Genomic DNA, 20,599 nt, shown 5'->3' with positions numbered 1-20,599 from the left:
AGACCATGATAGAATATGCTTTTTAAGGGGAAATTCGGGGGTGGGGTTCCCAACTATTGGAATTTAAGTGTTAAATGAAATTGCATTGATTTGGGCTGATTGTATCATGTTCCTAATTAATGTAGCTCTAGGAAAAAAAAATCCTAAGGTCCTCTGTTGTCCCAAACAAACATAAAGACATGCCAGGAACCAGGCAGCAGATACTGAGAAATCCTGGTATCTCATAACAGTCTGGTCCTGCTTGATGACTGAGTTCTTTTTTATTCCCCCATTGGTATTTCTCCTTTTATGATTCTACTGTGTGTTTTTTTAAATTTTAGTATTTTATGATTTTTCCTGTACTGAGCATGTTTGTCACTGGTACCTTGCAGGTTGCCTTGGGCATAGTCAAACAGAGGTACCTCGTTTCTGTTGACTTTTCTGTTCACTAATAAGATGAATGGTTCCCACTCATCTCCCCCTTTTGGCCTTGCCATTGTCCCCAGTGCAAGTGCCCTGCTCTGTGAATAAAGGTGGTGGTGTTTCCAGAGGATGTCCCTACACACTGCCAAGTGATCTACAGGCCACAGGTGACACTGTGGTGAGGTCTTGTTTATGCTTTCCAGGTTACAAGTTGAATGTGAGCTGACAGCCACTAAGGAAAACACAGAACGTTGCTTCCAGTACTTAGAGTTAAAAGTGTTAGTTTGTTAGTGAGGAATTCTCCCCTCTTGGCAGTAGTATATGTTCCTTTTCCACTATGATTTAGCAGCAGCTGAACTAAGCCTAAAATTAAAAATAAAATTCCAAATCGGGCTAGCAAGAGGCAAACAAGATTTAACATATTCTTTTCCTGACTGCCTTGTCCTCTATTAGGCAGAGACAAAGAAAAAATGTTTTGATTTGAGTATGTTCTACTGCTCTTGTGTGGAAGGAATTTCGACTGCATGTGAGTTCCTTGAAAGCCTCCTATTTGTTGAGTCCCGTAAAGAAGGACAATGGATCTCATTGCCAAAGGCTGAGCCCAGAATTACGTGGTCAGAAATCCAAGCTGGTGTTCATATTCCAGTTCATTTTCTGATTTTCTGAATGTCAAAATTAAACTGTCAAGCCTCCTCATTATTGACCTTATCTATGCACCTTTAAGACCAGCCCTTGGAATTCCAAAGAACCTATTAGGGTAGTGGGCATGTTTCGCTGTATCTCACAATGAAATCAAAGGGTTAACTGTATGAGCCTAGTGTGGGGGGCTTGGGAACAGGACCAATGCTCAGCAGGTTAAAAACCCTGCTATGAAAGCCTAGCAGCCTAGAAACCAAGTGAAGAGTCAGATGTGGAGGCCTGTGTAATCCCAGCTTTCCTCTAACAAGATGGAAGGTAGAGACAGGAAGATCTCCCCAAGAAATTCTTAGGGCACCTAGCCTGCCTTATAGGACACAGTGGCAAAACAAGAGAGATCCTACTTCAAACAAAGTGAAACAAAAAGGCTAACACCTAACGTCCTCTGACCCCCACATGTGTGCCATAGCATGTAGATGCCTCCCCCAACCCCATATACACTGAAATACAGAAGTCTTGGTTAATGGCTAATCTTTTTCAGACTCTTTGTATTGAGATAACCAGAAACTTCTGTTAGTGATATCAGATATCATTGTTTGTTTGGTTTTTTGTTTGTTTGGGGTTTTTTTTTTTGTATACTTAGTATTTTACTATTTAAAAATACTAATTAAATTAAATTATACTGTAGTTCTCATACTGTAGTTTGTGCCATGGGACCTAAAAATGGGGCATCACGTTCCCTGTGAACATTGGGCTGCCCCCGTCCATGTAACTGTCTTCCCATAGACACATCTAGTGTCCTTCTCAGTTATTAGCATTAGTTTCACAAAAGTAAAGCAAGATGAGCTAATGCTAGCTCTGACTTCCCAGAGAAAGCTGCAGCGTGTTTGAGACCTAAGGTGGAAATCCTGAAGCCTTGTCAGAAAGGGGCCCGGAAGCCACCTTCATCCCTCCTGACAGGCTATTGAAGAAGCAGAGTGTAGGGTGTGGGCCAGATCCACAGCTGTTAGGGGATTAGTGGGCCATGGCAGGTGGAGTTATTGTCTCTCATCACATGGTGTGGAAAATGTCAGAAACTGGCTTTGGGTAAGGGGCTCCAAGGGCAGGGGGGTTGGAAACAAAGACTGAGCCAGATGGTGTCACTACACTACATATTCTAGACAGCCAAACTGAGAGAGTAACAACTTACCACAGCTTGGCAGAATTATCCTACTTCATAAATAACGTTCTTCGAACATTTTCTGACCCAGGAATTTCTGGCGTCTGTGTTCACATTTCTGACTCTCCCTGACCCCCCAGTCAGTCTTCTTTACCTAAGGAAAACTTCTTCCCTCCCATCAAAGGCCACCATTTGGACACCCTTCAAGTGCGGTTCCATACCACCTTCTCAAGTCTTGAGTGTTTCTGCATAAAGCTTGCCAGTTTACTGCATTTCTACTGTAAACATGCTACCTTTATTATCTCAGACTATCAACAGTTAAAATAAACAGATTCCTTCTGTCTACATCCTAAGTTTCTCAAACAGTTTTGCCAGCAGACACTGCGTCTCCAATTGCTGATTCAATGTCCTTCCCATTCCAGTTGGCTTAGTCTTCATCAAACTTCTCCTTTTAAGACTCCTAAGGAATTCAGCAGTTCCCAGCCCACTCTGTGCTTTTTCGGCCTCCTGTGGTGAGGTTCCTAAGTGGTGTTTAATACATGGAGAATTTTTCCCATGGCTTTTTTTTTCTGCCTTCTCTTGCCCTCTGCTCCTCTTTTTCTGGTGTTCTTTCTCTTTCATTGTGTCTGTATTGGGGCGGCGGGGTGGGTTATCTATGTGTGTGCACATGCGTACAGGCTCAGGTGGAGGCCAGAGGTCAACCTCAGGTTGGTCTTCAGGCACCATCTGCCTTGCTCTTCATAAATCTGTTCACACATGCGATGGCATGTGTGGAGATCAGAGAACAACTTAGAGGAGTTGATGCTTGCCTTCCATGGTGTGGATCATAGGGATCCATAGCAAGTCATCAGGCCTGGCAGAAAGTGCTCTTCCTGCTGAGCCATCACCCATCTTGCTTTTTAGAGGTTGGGTCTCTCACTGGCCTGTAATTCAACTAAGCTGGCTGGCCAATGAGCCCCAGAGATCACCTCTCCCTTCCTCCCCAAATGTGCCACCACACATGGATTTATTTTAAATGTGGATTTGGGGGATCCTTTTATTTTACTAGCAAGCACTTTGTTGACTGAGCTATTTCCTTGGCTGTCTTTCTCTTACTTGTATCTCTCTGGTATTCACCCATGATGTGAACTCAGTTCTTTTATTATCCTGGTGTTTCTTTAAAAGCCATGGCTTCAAATGACCTGGTATCCTGCTCACCCACGTGTACATCTCTTGCCTGCAACTCTTTTCTGAAGTTGTGCAACCTGCCTGACACCTCCCCACCAATATTCCGTAGTTGTTTTCAACTGAATATATCCATAATGAAACTATTGATTTCCTACTCCTTGTGGGCCACCTCTGCCTCATCTCCCCACACTTTGTCCTGAATCTAAGAACGTTCAAGTCTACCCATCTGAATGCTCCCGCAGGAACCTGGGTGCTGATTTTAACATGATCTTCACCATCACTTCATCTATGACATAGTGATTCTCTATATCCCCACTGACAACATTTTTCTTCGAATTCAACGAAATCCTTTCCTGACACTTTTTGGTTTCTGCCTCTTCCATCCATCCCCATTTACACCTTTGGTCAATTCATTTTACTTCAGCCACAGTAATTCTTTTTGAAAATAGAATCTGGGTCATAGAATTCTGTTACACAGAATTCTGTTACACAAGGACACTGGGATAGAGCGAGGGGCACATTATACACTTGTAAATGTTACTGTGAACTGTCACTCTCCTCTCCACGCCACTCACACCATTCCCACTGTGGCTTGCTCAATGTTTATTCTGAGAATCATCCTCTCTACCTTAACTACTCTCGACACAGTCCACTCTCAGCTGCCTCTTCCCCATCTTCCTTCCACACAGTCCACATCTTGTTTCTGTCCTGAAGGACACGATTTTCCTATTAGTTTATCAGAAAAGCTTTCTCGGCATTTTCAAGTCAAGAGTATATCCCTCTATTGTTCTTTTAGAACTGTTATCACCGTACTTTATTGTTGGCATCATCAGGGGTTGTTAGCTATTTGTCTCCCTCTCTGTCCAATGTGATAAAGAAAGCACTGTGACCACCTTTTATCCAGCCTGTAGTAGCTTCCAAAATATTGCCCAGGGTGTTTTGGGAGTATTGTCCTTGAACTCCCCTGCTAACAGCCAGTTCAGGCTGGGCATGACCAAAGGAAACTGAGCCAAACACCTGCTAAAGAGCTGTGTGCAGCCAAGTGTCAGGACAGCTGGGGTAGTCTGCCCAAGTGCACATGCCAGAGGCCTGGGATCACACTGCCAGCCGAGCCAGAGTGTAAGACAGAAGGAGGAAGTAGCCTTTGCCCTTTCGGATTAGGTTTCCCTCTCCACACACCTGTTACTTTGCTCAGATATAGAGTGGAGAATGAGGAAAGCCAAACCCTAAAAGACCTCCCCAGTGTGCAAGCTCTGGTACAGATTCCTAGCACATCCTGTAATTCTGCTCTACTTTCCATCTATGGGGGGGGGGGTATTTATTTATTTTTTATTAGATATTTTCTTCATTTACATTTCAAATGCTATCCCCTTTCCTAGTTTCCTCTCTGAAAATCCCCTATACCCCCTTCCCCCTGCTCCCCAACCCACCCATTCCAACTTCCTGGCCTGGAGGAGAGGCCCTTGGTCTTGCGAAGATTTATTTATTTTTATTTCCTGGGTATGTGTGTGTTTTGCCTAGTCTGTACACCATGTGTGCAAACTCTCCAAGGAGTCCAGAAGAGGGCATCAGATCCTCCGGAATTGGGGTTGCAGATGGTTAGGAGCCATTGTGTGGGTGCTGGGTATTGAACTCCGGTCCCCTGGAAGAGACAGTGCTCTTAACTGCTAAGCCATCTCTTCAGGTACCTGCCCTAGTTACTTGCAGACAAGTAAGGCCTTAGAAACACAGGAAAAGTGCTTAATATCACAATGGAGTTCAGGTCTTGATATGAAATTACTGACAGCGTTTCCTTGGTCTTTTATTTTACCTAATTTGAAGGCTAGTATTTTATATACTTATTTAAAGTTGTACATATTATGAATTGTATTTCTATGATACCACATGAAATGTCAGCTATACATGTGCTTATACATACAAAATAAAACATGGATAAGGTATTCTGTTATATATTTACTAAGCATTTTTTCTATTGGTTTTTGGTCTAGCCCTTCACTCCCCTTAAGGAACCACGGTCAATTCCATGTGAACTCTTGGGATAAAGGTCCCCTGTCTGTTGCTATTCTGGGATAGAAACCATATCACAGATTCAGTCGCTATAAATGTAGGAAAACCCTGAACAAATATGACTTCCTGACTTCCACATGAACTCAGAGGGGACGTTCATTTAGTGATGCTCTAAGAAAAAGAGCATTCGGGGGCTGGAGAGATTGTTCAGCATTTAAGAGTGCCGACTGCTCTTCTGGAGGGCCTGAGTTCAAATCCCAGTACCCACATGGTGGCTCACAACCATCCATAATGAGATCTGATGCTTTCTTCTGGTGTGTCTGGAGACAGCTATAGTGTACTTACATATAACAATAAATAAATGTAAAAAAAAAAAAACAGAAAGAAAGAAAAAGAGCATTTGCCCACTTTATATCTACTCAAGCAAAGGAGAGGGGGCTGTTTACCTTGCTGACATTGTGGAGAGCCTCCATGCGCCATAGGCCCAGGCTCCCATAATCCCTGGCTGGGTTTGGAAGGGTTGAAAAGGCTCTTGCTTTCCTTCTAGTCCCTCCCTACTTTAAAAGCAGAGCTTGATTTGGGGAGAAAGTGTGCCCAGGGACATCTGGTATATATGCTTTTCTTCTGTCTTGGTCTATTTTTGACCATATTAAAAATAGGTTTTCAGCCTCCTCTATTCTGAGATTATCTGTGCTTCATCTGTGTATCTTAGCATACAGGAAGTAAAATAGTCGATTGAACTGAAAAGCGAATGTGATATTTAAAGGAAAGGCCACACTTCCTTACTTCTGGGAAAGTTTTTTTTTTCTTCTTCTTCCTCCATCACCCAGATGGTAGTCATAAAACTCAGGTCGTCATTTGCTTAGAACATGAATCGTGTTTGTTTCTCTGCACAGATACAGTGTGGCGCTGTGGGCATCCTCAAATATACACACTGAGCAGTGTGTTGAAACTGAAGCATAGGTCACTGTCCCCAACATATACTCCTGAATGGAAGCCGAAATTCTTTTCTAAAATAAGCAAATATTTCTGCATATGAAGTGGCTACATTTTGATCCTCATTATTATCTTGCCAGAGCACTACTTCCTCCCTTCCCTTCCCTCATAGCTGGGGTTGGAGGAGGGGATGGGGGCAGGGGGAGGGTTGAGGGCATCAGCCTGGTTCACATTCCTCTCAGGTGTTAATTCCAGGGTTGAGCACATTTGCCAGGTCACATTTAGGGTGAGGAGGAATTGGCCCTTTCCTGGGGCCTCTTTCTTATGTTTCAAAGTCAGCTCCCTAGCTAAAGCAAGTCGAACTGGATCATGGGATTTGAGGATTAAACCAACTGGATGCCACATGGGACTTACTTTTTTTTTTCTAGTGTTTCTTGACTACAGCAGTCATCTGTTCAGATTTACCTAGATTTTATACACAGAGTATCCATTAACTGTGTAAATACGTGCTAGGTAAATAAATCCCACAATCCCCATGGTTTCGGGATCACAGATCTAACCCTTGCTAAATCTGAGCCAGAGTTGTATGCATCAGGATAGCCTGAGTGCCTACTCTGTGCTGTGATATGAGCTAGAGCATTGGAAAATTACAAAAGTGGATCTTCATTCTTGATACCATATCTTTTTAAGCAAGCAGAATTGGGAGAACTAGCAATTATAAGTACAGGAAACTTGGTTATGCTTGAATTTTCAGCTAAGCGGAGAACGAGTCTTTAAATCTATACCTCAGGCAAAACATGGATTGTTCTTACACAAAAATGTTAGTTACTCATTTGAAGTCAAATGGAACTGGGTGTCCTTTGTTTTACCTGGCATCTTTTCAGGATGACCTTGAAGCACCTGGTTATTGAGAGTTGCAGGTTTACTTGTGGTAAAAATGATCTTTCTCATTTACCTAGATATTTTGGGTATTGTATTAGGATTCTCTGGAGTCACAGAACATATGGAATGTCTCTATATATTAACATAATTTAATGTGATGACTTAACAACCTGCAGTCTAACTCACCCCACAATGGGCACTTGTGAAAGGAAAGTCCGAGAATCTAGTAGTTGCTTAGTCCCATGAAGCTAGTTGTTTTGGCTGGCCTTCTGTATAACTTGGAATCCTAAAGAAGTGGGTTCCAACAGATGTACTGGCAAGTGAATGCAAGCACGTGAAGAAGAGTGAGTCTTCCTCCTTCCAATGTCCTTATGTAGGCCTCCAGCAGAAGGTGTGGCCCAGATTAAAGGTGTGTATTACAACTAGATCTGGGATTTGATTTGTCCCAGGCTGACCTTGACCTCAAAGATTTGTTTGCCTCAGTCTCCTGGTTACGGCTAAAGGCATGCTTGAATTGAATACCTTGCCTGGGCCTAAGCTTTTCATAGCCACTATCCCTCAAGATCTTCATGTCAAGATCCAGGTAAGAAACCTGTGTGTTCCAGATTCAAGATCTGGATCACAGGTATCCCCTCCATTTCTGGATTGTAGTTCATTCTAAATGTAGTCAGCTTGACAACCGGGAATAGCTATCACAGGTATGCTATTAGACATTCACACAAAGTCAGCAAGTTACATTTCAGTGTCTTCCTTTAAGAATACAACGGAGAAGAGAGAAAACTTGCATGAGTCTTCTAACCAAAAGATCTAGAAAAAGAAGTACTATTATATGGATTGGTCTGGAGTTATTTAAATGAATATTGGCTACTCTTGCATATAAATTGAAATTGTTTAGGGTAAAAGTACACACTTCCTGGTCTTTGTATGATTTGAAAGCAGTCATTGGCACCTGAACTTGAACTCTGTCCTCCTCCCTGGATGTTACTGGGCTGTAGGGTCTGTCACGGTTCATCCTTTGTTTGATTCACTCAGAGCATTTCGCTTGAATGTATTTAAAAAAAATCTACAGTTGGGAACTTACTTATAATAGAGGTGTTTTTATGCTGTGAAGTTAAGACATTAGAATCAATGACTTTAGGACTTTTCTTTCTTTGTGTGGATGTCCCTTGAAAGCATGACACTCCTGTGGAGGTTGGAAGGCTTCCTTGGGTGTTTGTCCTTGTTTGAGGCAGTCTTTGTTTATTGCAGAATACACCAGGCCAACTGACCCTCCAGCTTCCCAGGCTGGTATCACAGATCCAATGCTGCCACATCAGGGTCACATGTCTGGACACTCAAACTCAAGGCCTCAAGGTTGAGTCACTTCCCCAGCCCTTGAGAACAATTTTTGATTGGTTTTTGAATTACCATCTTGTGTCATGAGAAAGATGAAATTGTAATTGTCATTGCCTCTCTTAGTCCCAGACGACTAAGCCCAGGTTCTCAACTTGACAACCTGGACGAAAGCAGAAGTGACTGAGGCAAGATTTAGAAATATGATCAGTAAATCCTCGCTGTGTTATCCCAGTGTGTAACCAGAGCAGCAAACCCCTCAGCTGAAAACATTTTTCGGTGAAAGGACAATGTCTCTCTCCAGTGCTCTTTTAATCTTTATTGAATGAATGAACAACACATCTGCAAAAAAAAAAAAAAAACAAATAGAGCCAGCTATCTGATTCTTTGAATTTCATATTCACAGATTCAGCTAGTCAAGAATCAGTGATATTTAAAACAACAACAAACGTCTGTCCTAAACACTTGTAACAATTGACATTATTTCCCTGACCAGTTCCATATAACAACTGTTTGCACATCATTTGCATTGTATTAAGTATAATAAGTAATCTAGAGGTGATTTAAGCTATGCAGAAAGATCTAGTGGTTACATGCAGATGCTACACCATTTTATATAAGGTTTGAGCATGTGTGGACTTTGTTTACCTTGTCGGTCCCAGAAGCAATCGCTTGAAGTTACTGAGGGACAATCGATCATGCCAACATTTGTACACTGATCTCTAATTTATCTGTAACTAGCTTACCATTGATTTTATGAGTAGAGAGCTTTCAGGAGATCTGTCTTAAATGTTCAAAACAGGCAGGACCTAGCAATGGGCATTGACCCAGCTGAATTTTGCCCATGCATCACCGGCAAACAAGGCAGACCTAGAACAAAGAAAGGCCCCTACAGGAGCAGTCAGCCTCTGAGGTCACATTATTCTGTTCTTGGATTTATGACCATTCTTTTGTAATTTTGGGTTTTGCTGGAGAATACTTTATCTTTATATAACTTTATTTTTAAACAGAGCAAAGTTTGTTACATTTTAAAGTCATTTAATTCTTTAAAAAATAGGTTTAAATCTTAAGAGAAACAAATCTTTTTGAAAATGTTATATTCATTTCTACTTTGGTGTTTGGGAAAATGCCCCTATGTTGATGGTCTTTAGAATAGGAGCCTTTACTTTTAAATAATTTACGTGTGAAAAGCAAGAATCATGGAACTCTGGAATACTTTGTTCCTTCCTTGTGGAAGGTGATGCCTTAGCTCTCAATAGTTTCCTGCTCTGTCAATAGAGCAGGGGAGTATTAGTTTCTTTCTGGCTCCAAGTTGTCCTACCCAGGGCTCCCAGGGAGTGATGTCACCTCTGTGATCTGTCTGAGCCCACCTGCAGCTAATCCTCTGTGCATCCTTCCCCTCTCCCTCTCGCTTCCTTTGCCCTGGCATTGGGCCCCAGTGAGCCTTTGCTCTGAGACCTAAGTGTGGTCAGAGCATTCCTGGTACACACCGTGAAGCCGCAGAAGGTTCTAATGGTGCCTGCTTGCATAATTCTTTTAACCTCGCCCTTGTACGGAATTGTGAAACGCTTCCAGCATCTCAGACTGAAGGCACTGAGTAAACATGAGGTATCTTATTTTACAAGTTGTTTGTTTGTGTTTATTGTTAACAATTTGAAATGATGAACACATAGAGTAATGATTTGGTAATGTCTTCCAGTCTGAGACCCGTTTTGGAGGGCAGTGGCTTTCCATATTACCTAATAGCTCATCTCTCTTTTTGACCAGAATAACTTTATTGTGTAGTTCTTGCCCCTTTAGTATTTAATTATGATGTATAGTCTTTATTTTATTTTATTTTATTTTTATAATTTTCTGTCTAGAACTAGAGTTGCTGTTAAGTCTAATGACCTGGTATTTAGAAATAGAACTCTTTTTTGGATACGCTTATTTTGCTGTGTCACTGTCTTTGATCCACAGGAAATAACACTCTCTTAGTCAGAAATCAGCAAGTGTGTGTATTGCTGTTTATATTAAGGGACCGATATGGGTTCTGAAAGGAGTGACTAACCCAGCAGACTTGGCGCATTCTGCTCTCTGTGAGCAGTTTCTCTGTTAGTTGTGTACTGATTTTCTCTAGTCATACAGTGAGCAAATGAACTGGGGAAACTTGGGAGAATTGTCTTGTACATTGTTAATGCTGTTGTAGAATTATTCTAGGTTGGTAAATGAGGCAGGCTTCTCAACTTTGTGACTACTGGGTTCAGTTATTTGGAGGAAAATAAAATGCATTCGTAAAATACCTTTGAAATTTAAAATCACTTAAAAAATGGAGACTTTCCTCAACCTAGGTGGGTGCTAATGCCACACCGTCTTAGATTTGAACAATAACATCTTTTTCATGAATCTACATATGTGTTTATGCCGGAAATCATGACTGTTTGTATAAAAAAATTACAAAAAAAGACAATCTCACAGGACTGTTTGAAATCTTCATCTTCTTAAAAGGATCTTTTGTGACTGAAGAGGCACACATAAGTCCTTTAACTTACTGATGAGGGTAAATCTCAGTGGATTTGTTTACACTGAGAGTTAAGTAGGAAAGATTCTTGCCTAAACTTCCCTTCAAATGGTGTTAAATTCAACAGGGGCTCTGTGGGCCCATACTGTCACTGCATGTAGTAGTTACCAGTTATATCAAATAGAATGAGTCACTTCCCTCTTTTCTCTGCTGGATTTTGGGGTCTATCCTTCATTTCCCATGGTCAGTCCCTTCCTTCCTTCCTTCCTTCCTTCCTTCCTTCCTTCCTTCCTTCCTTCCTTCCTTCCCTCTTTCATCCTTCCTTCCTTCCTTTTTTCCTTCCTTCTTTCCTTTTTTCCTGTTTATCTTTTCCAGGGAGAGGTGTCATTGTAAGGAAACTTGTGTCTGCAGGGTCAGTGTCTAAGCATTGTCTCCAAACTACCTGACTCTACTCTGTTGAAGCTTGAATCAGCCTGGCAATCATCTCTTCTCTCTCTCTCTCTCTCTCTCTCTCTCTCTCTCTCTCTCTCTCTCTCTCTCTCTCTCTCTCTCTCTCTCTCTCTCTCTCTCTCCCTCTCTCTCCCTCCCCGCCTCCCCTACCCTCTGTATCTGAGTTAGATTTTATCCATGGATTTTCTCATTTCATCTCTGAGTTTTCCCCATTGCTAGAACCATTTCAGAGGGAGAAAAAGTCGGCCAGGAGCAAGCCTAGAGCACCTCTGGCTGGAGAACAGAAAGTTCCCGAAGCAATCTAGTGAAGGCTCTGGCAGTTTGGATCAAGAGGGTACTTAAAGGCACAGCTCCCCTGCTTTATCCAGTTTTCAGACAAAGGACTCTTGGCCCAGAAAGCATATGATGTAGCTGGCATCCTCGTGGGCCATGGAGCAGTGCTGCTCATTCTTTGCACACACACCCCAGACCCCTGCCCCATATGTGGTAGCAGGAGAGAGTGAAGAAATAATGGCAGGTGTCCATACCTGGTAAGGAGGCTGTCTGGAGAAGGCAGGATCTTCCATTCTGTTCTTATCTCTTGGCCCTAACCACTAACAAGCTATGTTTGTTCATTCCTAGTGTTTGCTTGTGCCTGTTTGTTACCACCGGGGATGCCCGCTAGCACCTGCCTGGGGTATGAAGGTTAATACCCACCCTTCTCTTTTCTGATCTCTGAACTTCAGGAGAAGGTAAAGCTTGATGCTGAGAGGGAAAAGCTAGAGAGGCTTCAGGAGCTGTACTCCGAGCAGAAGACCCAGCTGGACAATTGTCCTGAGTCCATGAGGGAGCAGTTACAGCAACAACTCAAGAGGGTCAGTAGCAAACAGGAACGCACTGCTGGTTTGTTTTGTTCTTTGATATTAAGTTCCGCTTATCTGTGACTTACTGCTTAACAGAGCATACGTTTGCCTAAGATCTAATTTTTAGAACCTTAAAAAACATAGATATGCATGCTAACAAATATATATGATTCTCTGTTAATTGGTTGAAAAATTCCTTGTTAGGACGGTCTCTAGTTCATAATACAAAAATGTTTCTGGAGCCACCAAGATTGTAGCTTTTAAATCAACTGACATCTTCTGCTACTGTATCGTGAGTATTGTTTATCTTTGAATGTCTTTCCTCTTAGCTTGATTTTGTGCTCTTGTTTAAGCATTACCCTATTCCGTTTGTACCACCGTGCCTCAGCTATTGACTCTTTTCTTCCTGCTGTTTAGAGACATTGAAATTATTAGCATGACGGCAACAGTAAAACAGCAAATCAAAGATGTGAAGTATTACAGATGCCTTCTAGATCTTCTCATACAGATACCTTTTTTTTTTCTTGGTTTTTTGGAGACAGAGTTTCTCTGAATAGCCCTGGCTGTCCTGGAACTCACTCTGTAGACCAGGCTGGCCTTGAACTCAAAAATCCACCTGCCTCTGTCTCTCAAGTGTTGGGATTAAAGGTGTGCACCACCACTACCTGGCTTCATACAAATATCTTAACTTTAAAAAGGATCCTGGAGCATGGACCTGCTAGTTCAGTGTTACCAGTTCATTCTCCTATTCCCTAATGCTGGCAAGGTCTAACAGAGCCATGCTGGTTACTTTTCAGTAAGTGGATGACTTCACAAGCGCTGGCAGAGCCACATATTATTTAATAGTATCTTGACAACTGGGTCATCTCTGAACCAGCAGCCCAAATCAACCATGATCCCTGGGAAATAAGCATTAACAGCCCTGCACCTCTCAAGGAATCCCAGGAAGAGTGATTAGTCTTAAGTGAGTAACAATTTATGATTTCACAGGAGTAGACAGACAAGAAGGCGTCTTTCATTCAAGCTTGGCTTGTACTTTGTAAGAATGAGCAAGTAGAAAATTCAGTTATGATAGCACTCTTGAAAAGAATTTCGATGACCTTTATTACAAAAATATTTGCTATCTCTGAAAACGTTGCTAGGCAACGAGAAGTTGCAGTTAAACACCATTTGATGGATTTCAGAGGTGGAAAGAATCTTAAGAAGCAAGGCATGGCGCCATATACCTGGAACCCTAGAGGCCAGCCTGGTCTTGCTAGTGAGTTCCACCCAGCCAGCGTTGCATGGCAAGACCTTGTTTCAAACAAACAAATATTAAAAAGTATCAATGCAAACAAGTTAAGCTACAGCATGACCAGCATCACTTATTTCTTACAATATTATTTAAAGAATGTTTTTTGCAAGCTATCTTTCCCCTTCACTTATTTTATTCTGTGTGACTGATCTCACTGCCAAGAAAAAAAAACTACTGGTCCCCTTCTCTCACACTTCTCTGGAAACTTGGTGATAAAAATAATCCCAAAGAGACTAATATTTGTGAAATTATTTTAGTTTGTAATTATGTTTTATGCCAGATCACACAAGAGATGGGCATACTGGACTTTATATTCATTTCTTGTGTTGTTTCCTATTTATCAATAATTATTAAGCTCTATGTTCATGATTTTTGTCTAGGTCCATAGCATACTTATATATTTCATTCTCCTGTTCCTCTAATAGTTCATGAATCTATGTTCTTTGTAAGCCTTGCTTCAAGATTCGATTAGGGATGCGAGATTGTTAATATCACTAATTACTGTTGGCATCATCTGATTCTTTAAGATGACTCTTAAATCTATATATGTGTAAAAATCTTCTCAAAGGAAGAAAGGAAGCAGTACAAACAGTGGCTCCATCAACTACAAACAGACTCCTTCCTCATCCTCTCCTGAGGGAAAATTCTGACCATAGGCCCTGTCATTAGCTCGTGCTCACCTCCTAGTGAGAGATCCCATGACCCTGTCCCCTTGATGTCTGTGTAACTCCTCACCAGTCTCTTGACTTAACCTCTCACCTCACAGGAAGTTTGTTCATATTCAGAACTTCCTGTGTTGTCACAACACATCTCACTTTAGACTGCAGGAGCTTCCCGGAGGCGGAAGACTAAAGTCATAGTCTAGTTTATTACAAGTAGTTCCACTACATGGCGTGCCACATGAGATTAAAAAGGAAATAGATAGGATGAGCATCATCTTAGTGCACTGCTTTGAAAGGCACTGAATTATCTTGGTCTAGCAACTTGTGCATATGGGATACCTAAATCACTGCCTTAGAGACAGAGGAAACACGCAGATGATAACATGTTCAGTACTGCCTAGTGTTTAGTTCTGAGAAGCTTGCCAGGCCTGAGCAGTTCTCAGTGAAGAAGACAAAACTGGGATTAAGAGTGCTTTTTATTTGCCAGGATAGTTTCTGCTGTGAAAGTGACTGAGGCAGACACCTAAATGGGGCAGTATCCCGATGCTGTTTATTGTAACTGTTCCTCTAGATCAGTGGTTTTTCAACCTGTGGGTCATGGCCCCTTGCGGTCACTTATCAGATATTGATATTATGATTCAGAACCGTAGCACCATTGCAGTTATGAAGGAGCCACAAAAATAATTTTATGGCTGGGGCTCACCACAAGATGAGGAACTGTATAAAGGGGTTACAGCATTAGGAAGCTTGAGAACCACAACTCTAGATTGCTGATTTGGGTTTTCTGGCTTTAAAAATATTCTATGCGGTGACACCTAAATCTGGGAGTCTCCACATCCATCATTGGCTCTAAAATCCATTTTTCCCATAGTCTAAGAAGAGATGTTCAGCTTATGTGGACCCCACTGTCTTTCTATGTCACAGGAAAGTCTACACACTTCCCTCTTTCCATATTGCAAACGACTGAGGAATGTTTGCCTCTACTGCATGATATGGAGAGAGGTTTACACACTTCATACCTCATCTCAGTTTGCCTTCAGAGCTGGGCTTAACCCATCATGAGATTGTTTCTACAACCATGCCCAGCCATACCACATCTGTTTTCCTCTTTCTCTCTCTCTCTCTCTCTCTCTCTCTCTCTCTCTATTGGGCAATGAAAGCCTAAATATCTGCCTTATAAAATCTCAAAAAAAAAAAAAATCCACAAAAAAGAAAAAAAAAAAACCAAACAAACAAAAACAAAATGGCCCAACTCTATCTCTTTTAAGTGTGACTTTTTTTAAAAAATTATTTATGGTTATGACTTTTTATTCATTCACTTAATGTCCTGCTCACTGACCCCTCCCAATAACACAGCCCACAATCCTTACCTCTTTCTCCCTCCTCTTCTCCTTTGAGCAAGTGGGGGCCTCTTTAGGTATCCCCCAACCCTGGCACATCAAATCTCTGTGACACTAGGCACATCCTCTCCCACTGGGGCCAGACAAGGCAGCCCAGCTAGAAGAACATATTTTACTAGGCCCAATACTACTCCCATTTTACAAAAACTGGAATGTCAAATTAGATTTTGTCACGCCTGCAAGCCATTGAACTGTCTTGTGACCGTGATGCTTCACTCTGTCATGCTGTGCAAGTCTTATGAGTGAAATTTTTGTTACAATAGTATGCGTACTTTTAAAATTGTCCATGTAAATCTACATGAAAATTATTGGATAATACACTTTAAAAAGAGAGAAGGGCGTCTATGGTTCTCATATCTCCAAAATAATTTATAAATAAAACACAAATCAGAAGGGGGGGGGAAGGAAGGCAGGAAGGAAGGCAGGCAGGAAGGCAGGAAAGGAAGAAAGAAAGAAAGAAAGAAAGAAAGAAAGAAAGAAAGAAAGAAAGAAAGAAAGAAAGAAAGAAAGAAAGAAAGAAAGAAAGGAAGGAAGGAAGGAAGGAAGGAAGGAAGGAAGAAAGAAAGAAAGAGAGAGAAAGGAAAGAAAGAAAGAAAGAAAGAAAGAAAGAAAGAAAGAGAAAGGAAAGAAAGAGAGAAAGAGGGAGAGAAAGAGAGAGAGAGAGAGAGAGAGATAGGAAGGAAGGAAGGAAGAAAGAGAGAAAAGAAAGAAAAGGTGGAAAGGCACAGAATTTTTCTCACTGTGGCTGTGTCTTCTGGTAACCCTTTCACCTGCCAGCCAGTAGAAGAATGTGATCCTGTGATGTCCTATCAGTGAATGAAAGTTTTATTACATCCCTCATTCAGCTGCTCATGTACTTGGCCTTTGTCTGCTCTTTTGTCTTAGGTAGACTATGCCTATTCATGTCCATCATCTTTGACCTTCCTTAATTGACTTCAAGGTTACTCATGGGGTACTGGTACCTAACTTTTTGAATTTCTGTCTCAGTTATGATGAGATACCATGACCAAAGCAACACGTGGAGGAAAGGATTCATTTGGTTTACATATCACAAGTCAAAGTCCACTGAGGGAAAACAAGGCAGAAACCCAAAATAGGGCAGGAGCCTAGAGGCAGGAGCTGATAAAGAGGTCCTGGAGGCCTACTGCTTGCTTATTCTTCATGGCTTACTCAGCCTGCTTTCTTATAGAACCCAGAACCACCATCCCAGGGTATCCCCTACTCCCTTGCTAACTAAAACCATGCCCTAAGGGCCTGCCTACAGCCCAATCTTAGGGAAGCATTTTCTCAATTAAGGTTTCCTCCTCTCAGAAGGCTCTAGCTTGGGTAATGTTGGCCTAAAACTAGAGTGCACACTCCCTCTGTTCGTGGTGAGAGCTTCAGCTCTACTCTTTCAATAAAGAGATTTGTGACCGATTGTAAAGAATCCATAAAGTCTCAGTGAAAGAATCTTGCTCTCTAGATGTCTTTTTTTAAAAGATGTATTTTCTTTAAAAAATTATATGTATGTCAATGACTGAGTGTGGGTATATACATGTGTGTATAGGGGCACTAAGATGCCAAAATAGGGTATTAGATCCCTCCTAAGTTGCAGTTACAGGCAGTTATGAGCTGCCCAGTATGGGTGCTGGGAACCAAATCCAGGACCTCTGCAAGAGTGATATGAGCTCTTAACTTCTGAGCCATGTCTCCAGTCCTCCAAATGACTTTTTTAGGGAGTTGTGTGTTCACAACAAATCTGAGGAGAACAATCAGAGGCTTTCCCCATGTTATCTGCTTCACACAGGCATAGATTTTATTATTAATTTTCCTTACCAGGCTACCGCATTGGTTACAATTGCTGAGCCTAGAGTAATATCCTTGACAGAGCTCATGTTCAGGCACTGGTTTCTTGAGCATGTATCCCTTTTCTATACTATATAGACAATAATATAATATAATAAATATTATAAACATTTATTGCATGGCTGTTCAACATTATACACACACACACACATATATATATGTATATATATATATATATATATATATATATATATATAAACTTAAGTATATATTTATCTCCTTGTGTGTACACTAGAAAAAAATGGAAGGAATTGAGGTAGGTATAGTAGCACATACCTGAAGTGCCAGCACTGTGGAGGTTGAGGCTGGAGGATGGTGAGCTACAGGTGAACTAGAGCTATACAAAGAAATTCTATCCAAGAGAGTAGGGAGGAAGGAGGAAAGGGAGAGGAAGAGGAGAGAGAAAGAGAGGGAGGACAAAACAAGGAAAGAAAAAAAGAAATACTAAGAAAAACAAAATTAAAAAGAAAAATGAACACTAAACATAGAGAAAGTTTACTGTTTCCTCTTTATGCCCCAGTGGGTTGTATTACTGCAGTTGGTATGCATGCATCCCCCTAAAAGACCTCTGATGTACTCTAGGACTAACTTGTGAGCTGTTTTAATCTGTTATTATTTTATATTGTATTCCATATGAGAAACATGGGAAACAATAATTTTCTTTTTTTTAAGATTTATTTATTTATGATATGTAAGTACACTGTGGCTGTCTTCAGACCCTCCGGAAGAGGAGGGTCAGATTTCATTTCGGATGGTTGTGAGCCACCATGTGATTGCTGGGATTTGAACTCAGAACCTTTAGAAGAGCAGCCAGTGCTCTTAACCTCTGAGCCATTTCTCCAGCCCAACAATAATTTTCTTAAGAGACTATTTGGTCTGCAAATAACATTTAGGTTGTCTATGGAAATGTTTTAATATTTCATTGTCCATTTGAAGCTTGAAAGGAAACATTTTTGCATATACTGAAAAGCTCCAAACTGACCTTTCCCTTCTCACAGCTGGGTTTACAGCCATCCCCTCTTTCTAGCCCCCACAGTGCTGAACCAGCATCTGTATTGGCATGAGTACGTTTAAGTGTGTCTTTCCTTCACACTGAAAAGGCTGCAGCTTCTCTAGTGTGCTTCCTTTTCATGTCTTCTCCACAGGATGCCGACCTGTTGGATGTTGAGAGCAAACACTTTGAAGACTTGGAATTCCAGCAGCTTGAGCATGAGAGCCGCCTGGATGAGGAAAAGGAGAACTTGACTCAACAGCTCCTGAGGGAGGTGGCAGAGTATCAGCGGAACATCGTGGCTAGGAAGGTAATTTGCCAGGTGATGCTTGATGTGAGAAGTGAAAAGTTCCTGTTAACCGTGGCACAGTAATCATCCTCACTTAGTCATTGACCTAACTGTGGGCTCTGTCTCTGGATCTGAATATCCTTTTGTGTATGTCACATTTGCCCTGCACCAAATGACAAAGGATGCACTGCACTATATAAGCTGAGCCATTGTAAGTCACTATTATAATATAATCTTATAAAGGTATTTATGGATAATACACCCCTCCCCCTGTTTTGACTCACAAAAAATCAAGTCATAAATAATCAACTATTTGCTTCAAATCATTCCCTCTGCCAGTTGAAGTAACTAGATTTAGAATAAATTCTATGAACAAAATCTATTTGGGTATTTTTTTTTCTGTTGACTAGTAATTCTCAATGCTGAGAGCCAGTTACAGACCAGTAGGAAATCATTCTGTTTACTATGGACTCCACCTAGCCCCAAACTCCTGGTTTCCCAGCCCAGAACTTAACATTTATTCCATAATTTTATAACCATACCCTATAATGCCATACTAATTTGGTAAAACTGAGGGATAAAATTGATGAAAAGAAGGACAAAGAATTTGACTTCTGCCTTAATGTTATATTTTTTTCACTAGCATGCTCAAAAAAAAAAAATCAACTCATGTTCAAAACAATCAAGTGATGCTCTAAAACAAGACTTCATATTGAATTCTGAGTCTTTCAGAATAATTTTTCAAATCATGTGAACCACATTGGCTGTAAGTCAAGAAAAGCTGAGCTTGGTCAGTCAAAAGTCAATGCTTCTTATCCTTAGGTGATCTTGGCAGCCCACTGGCAGCTAAAATGTGGGCAGGTTACTCAGGTTCTAAAGACCTATTTCTTCCTTGGCCAGGACAAAATTTCGATTGTCAGATGTGCATCTCTCGATAATGACTTTTGTCTCCCAGGAAAAAATTTCTGCATTGAAAAAGCAAGCCAGTCACATCGTACAGCAGGCCCAGAGGGAACAAGATCACTTTGTGAAAGAGAAGAACAATCTAATAATGATGCTCCAAAGAGTGAGTACTTCCTGTCCAGTAGCAGCTTCCACCCGGGGGAAGGCTGCCTCTTCCGGTGCAGTGTGGGGGAAGGCTGCCTCTTCCGGTGCAGTGGCGGGAAGGCTGCCTCTTCCGGTGCAGTGCCTTTATACTCTGAGGACGCCATTTGTAGCCACTATTTATGTAGCCTTTCACATTGGTAACAGCACTCTCTGACCGTGAGCTACAAGTCACACACTGAGATTTTCTGAACACCCTTCCAACACCCACAACACCCACAGTATGAACTATTGCACATCTGTACTTTCTCTTAGTTCCTTAAAAACTCCACACCTTCCTTCAAGTAGTTAAAGATATTCTAACAATTTGTGATAGATTTAAAAGGAAATGTTCTGCTGTTGAATACTTTGGCTTAAGTACTCAAGTGTTTACAACTGCACGTTTGTGTGGGGATCTTCCTCATAAACATCATGTTGAACTTTGTTGGGCATAGCCTTTGCTGAAGTTACTCCATGTGGCTTGATTAGAAGAGCTGCAGCATCCTCCAGTGGGCCCATGTTCTTACCTATCCCAATTAAGTCATTCATTAAAATGGTTCCTAGGCCGAAGACCGAAAACAAATTTTAGCCCCAGTTTGGACATAGCCCCTGACATGATTTTAGGGCTAAAACAGCAGACACCAAAGCTGATGGCATGCTGTAGTACCTGGGAAGATATTTGGGGGCTGGAAACATATGATGGACTCACAGCAGGGAACAAG

At 41.4% G+C, this 20,599-nt stretch overlaps 1 protein-coding gene across 6 annotated transcripts in view; it reads left to right on the top strand.

The window, feature by feature from the left end:
• Positions 1-20,599, top strand: part of Phldb2 (pleckstrin homology like domain family B member 2) — a 212,616-nt gene that overhangs the window by 159,484 nt on the left and 32,533 nt on the right. For 4 of the 6 annotated variants that reach the window (XM_085832517.1, XM_085832516.1, XM_085832519.1 and 1 more), the window contains 3 exons: positions 12,197-12,325; positions 18,660-18,815; positions 19,750-19,860. In XM_085832517.1, coding sequence (XP_085688643.1) covers positions 12,197-12,325; positions 18,660-18,815; positions 19,750-19,860 — 396 coding nt within the window. The remainder of the gene's footprint in view (positions 1-12,196; positions 12,326-18,659; positions 18,816-19,749; positions 19,861-20,599) is intronic. The other 2 variants (XM_085832521.1, XM_085832518.1) reach the window with 1 other exon arrangement.

This window comes from Mus caroli, unplaced genomic scaffold (genome assembly GCF_978045245.1).
Source record: "Mus caroli unplaced genomic scaffold, Mus_caroli_1 scaffold_17, whole genome shotgun sequence".
Taxonomy (NCBI): Eukaryota; Metazoa; Chordata; class Mammalia; order Rodentia; family Muridae; genus Mus; species Mus caroli.
Note: the sequence above shows the minus strand (reverse complement) of the source record. Positions and strands in the feature narration are given on the sequence as shown.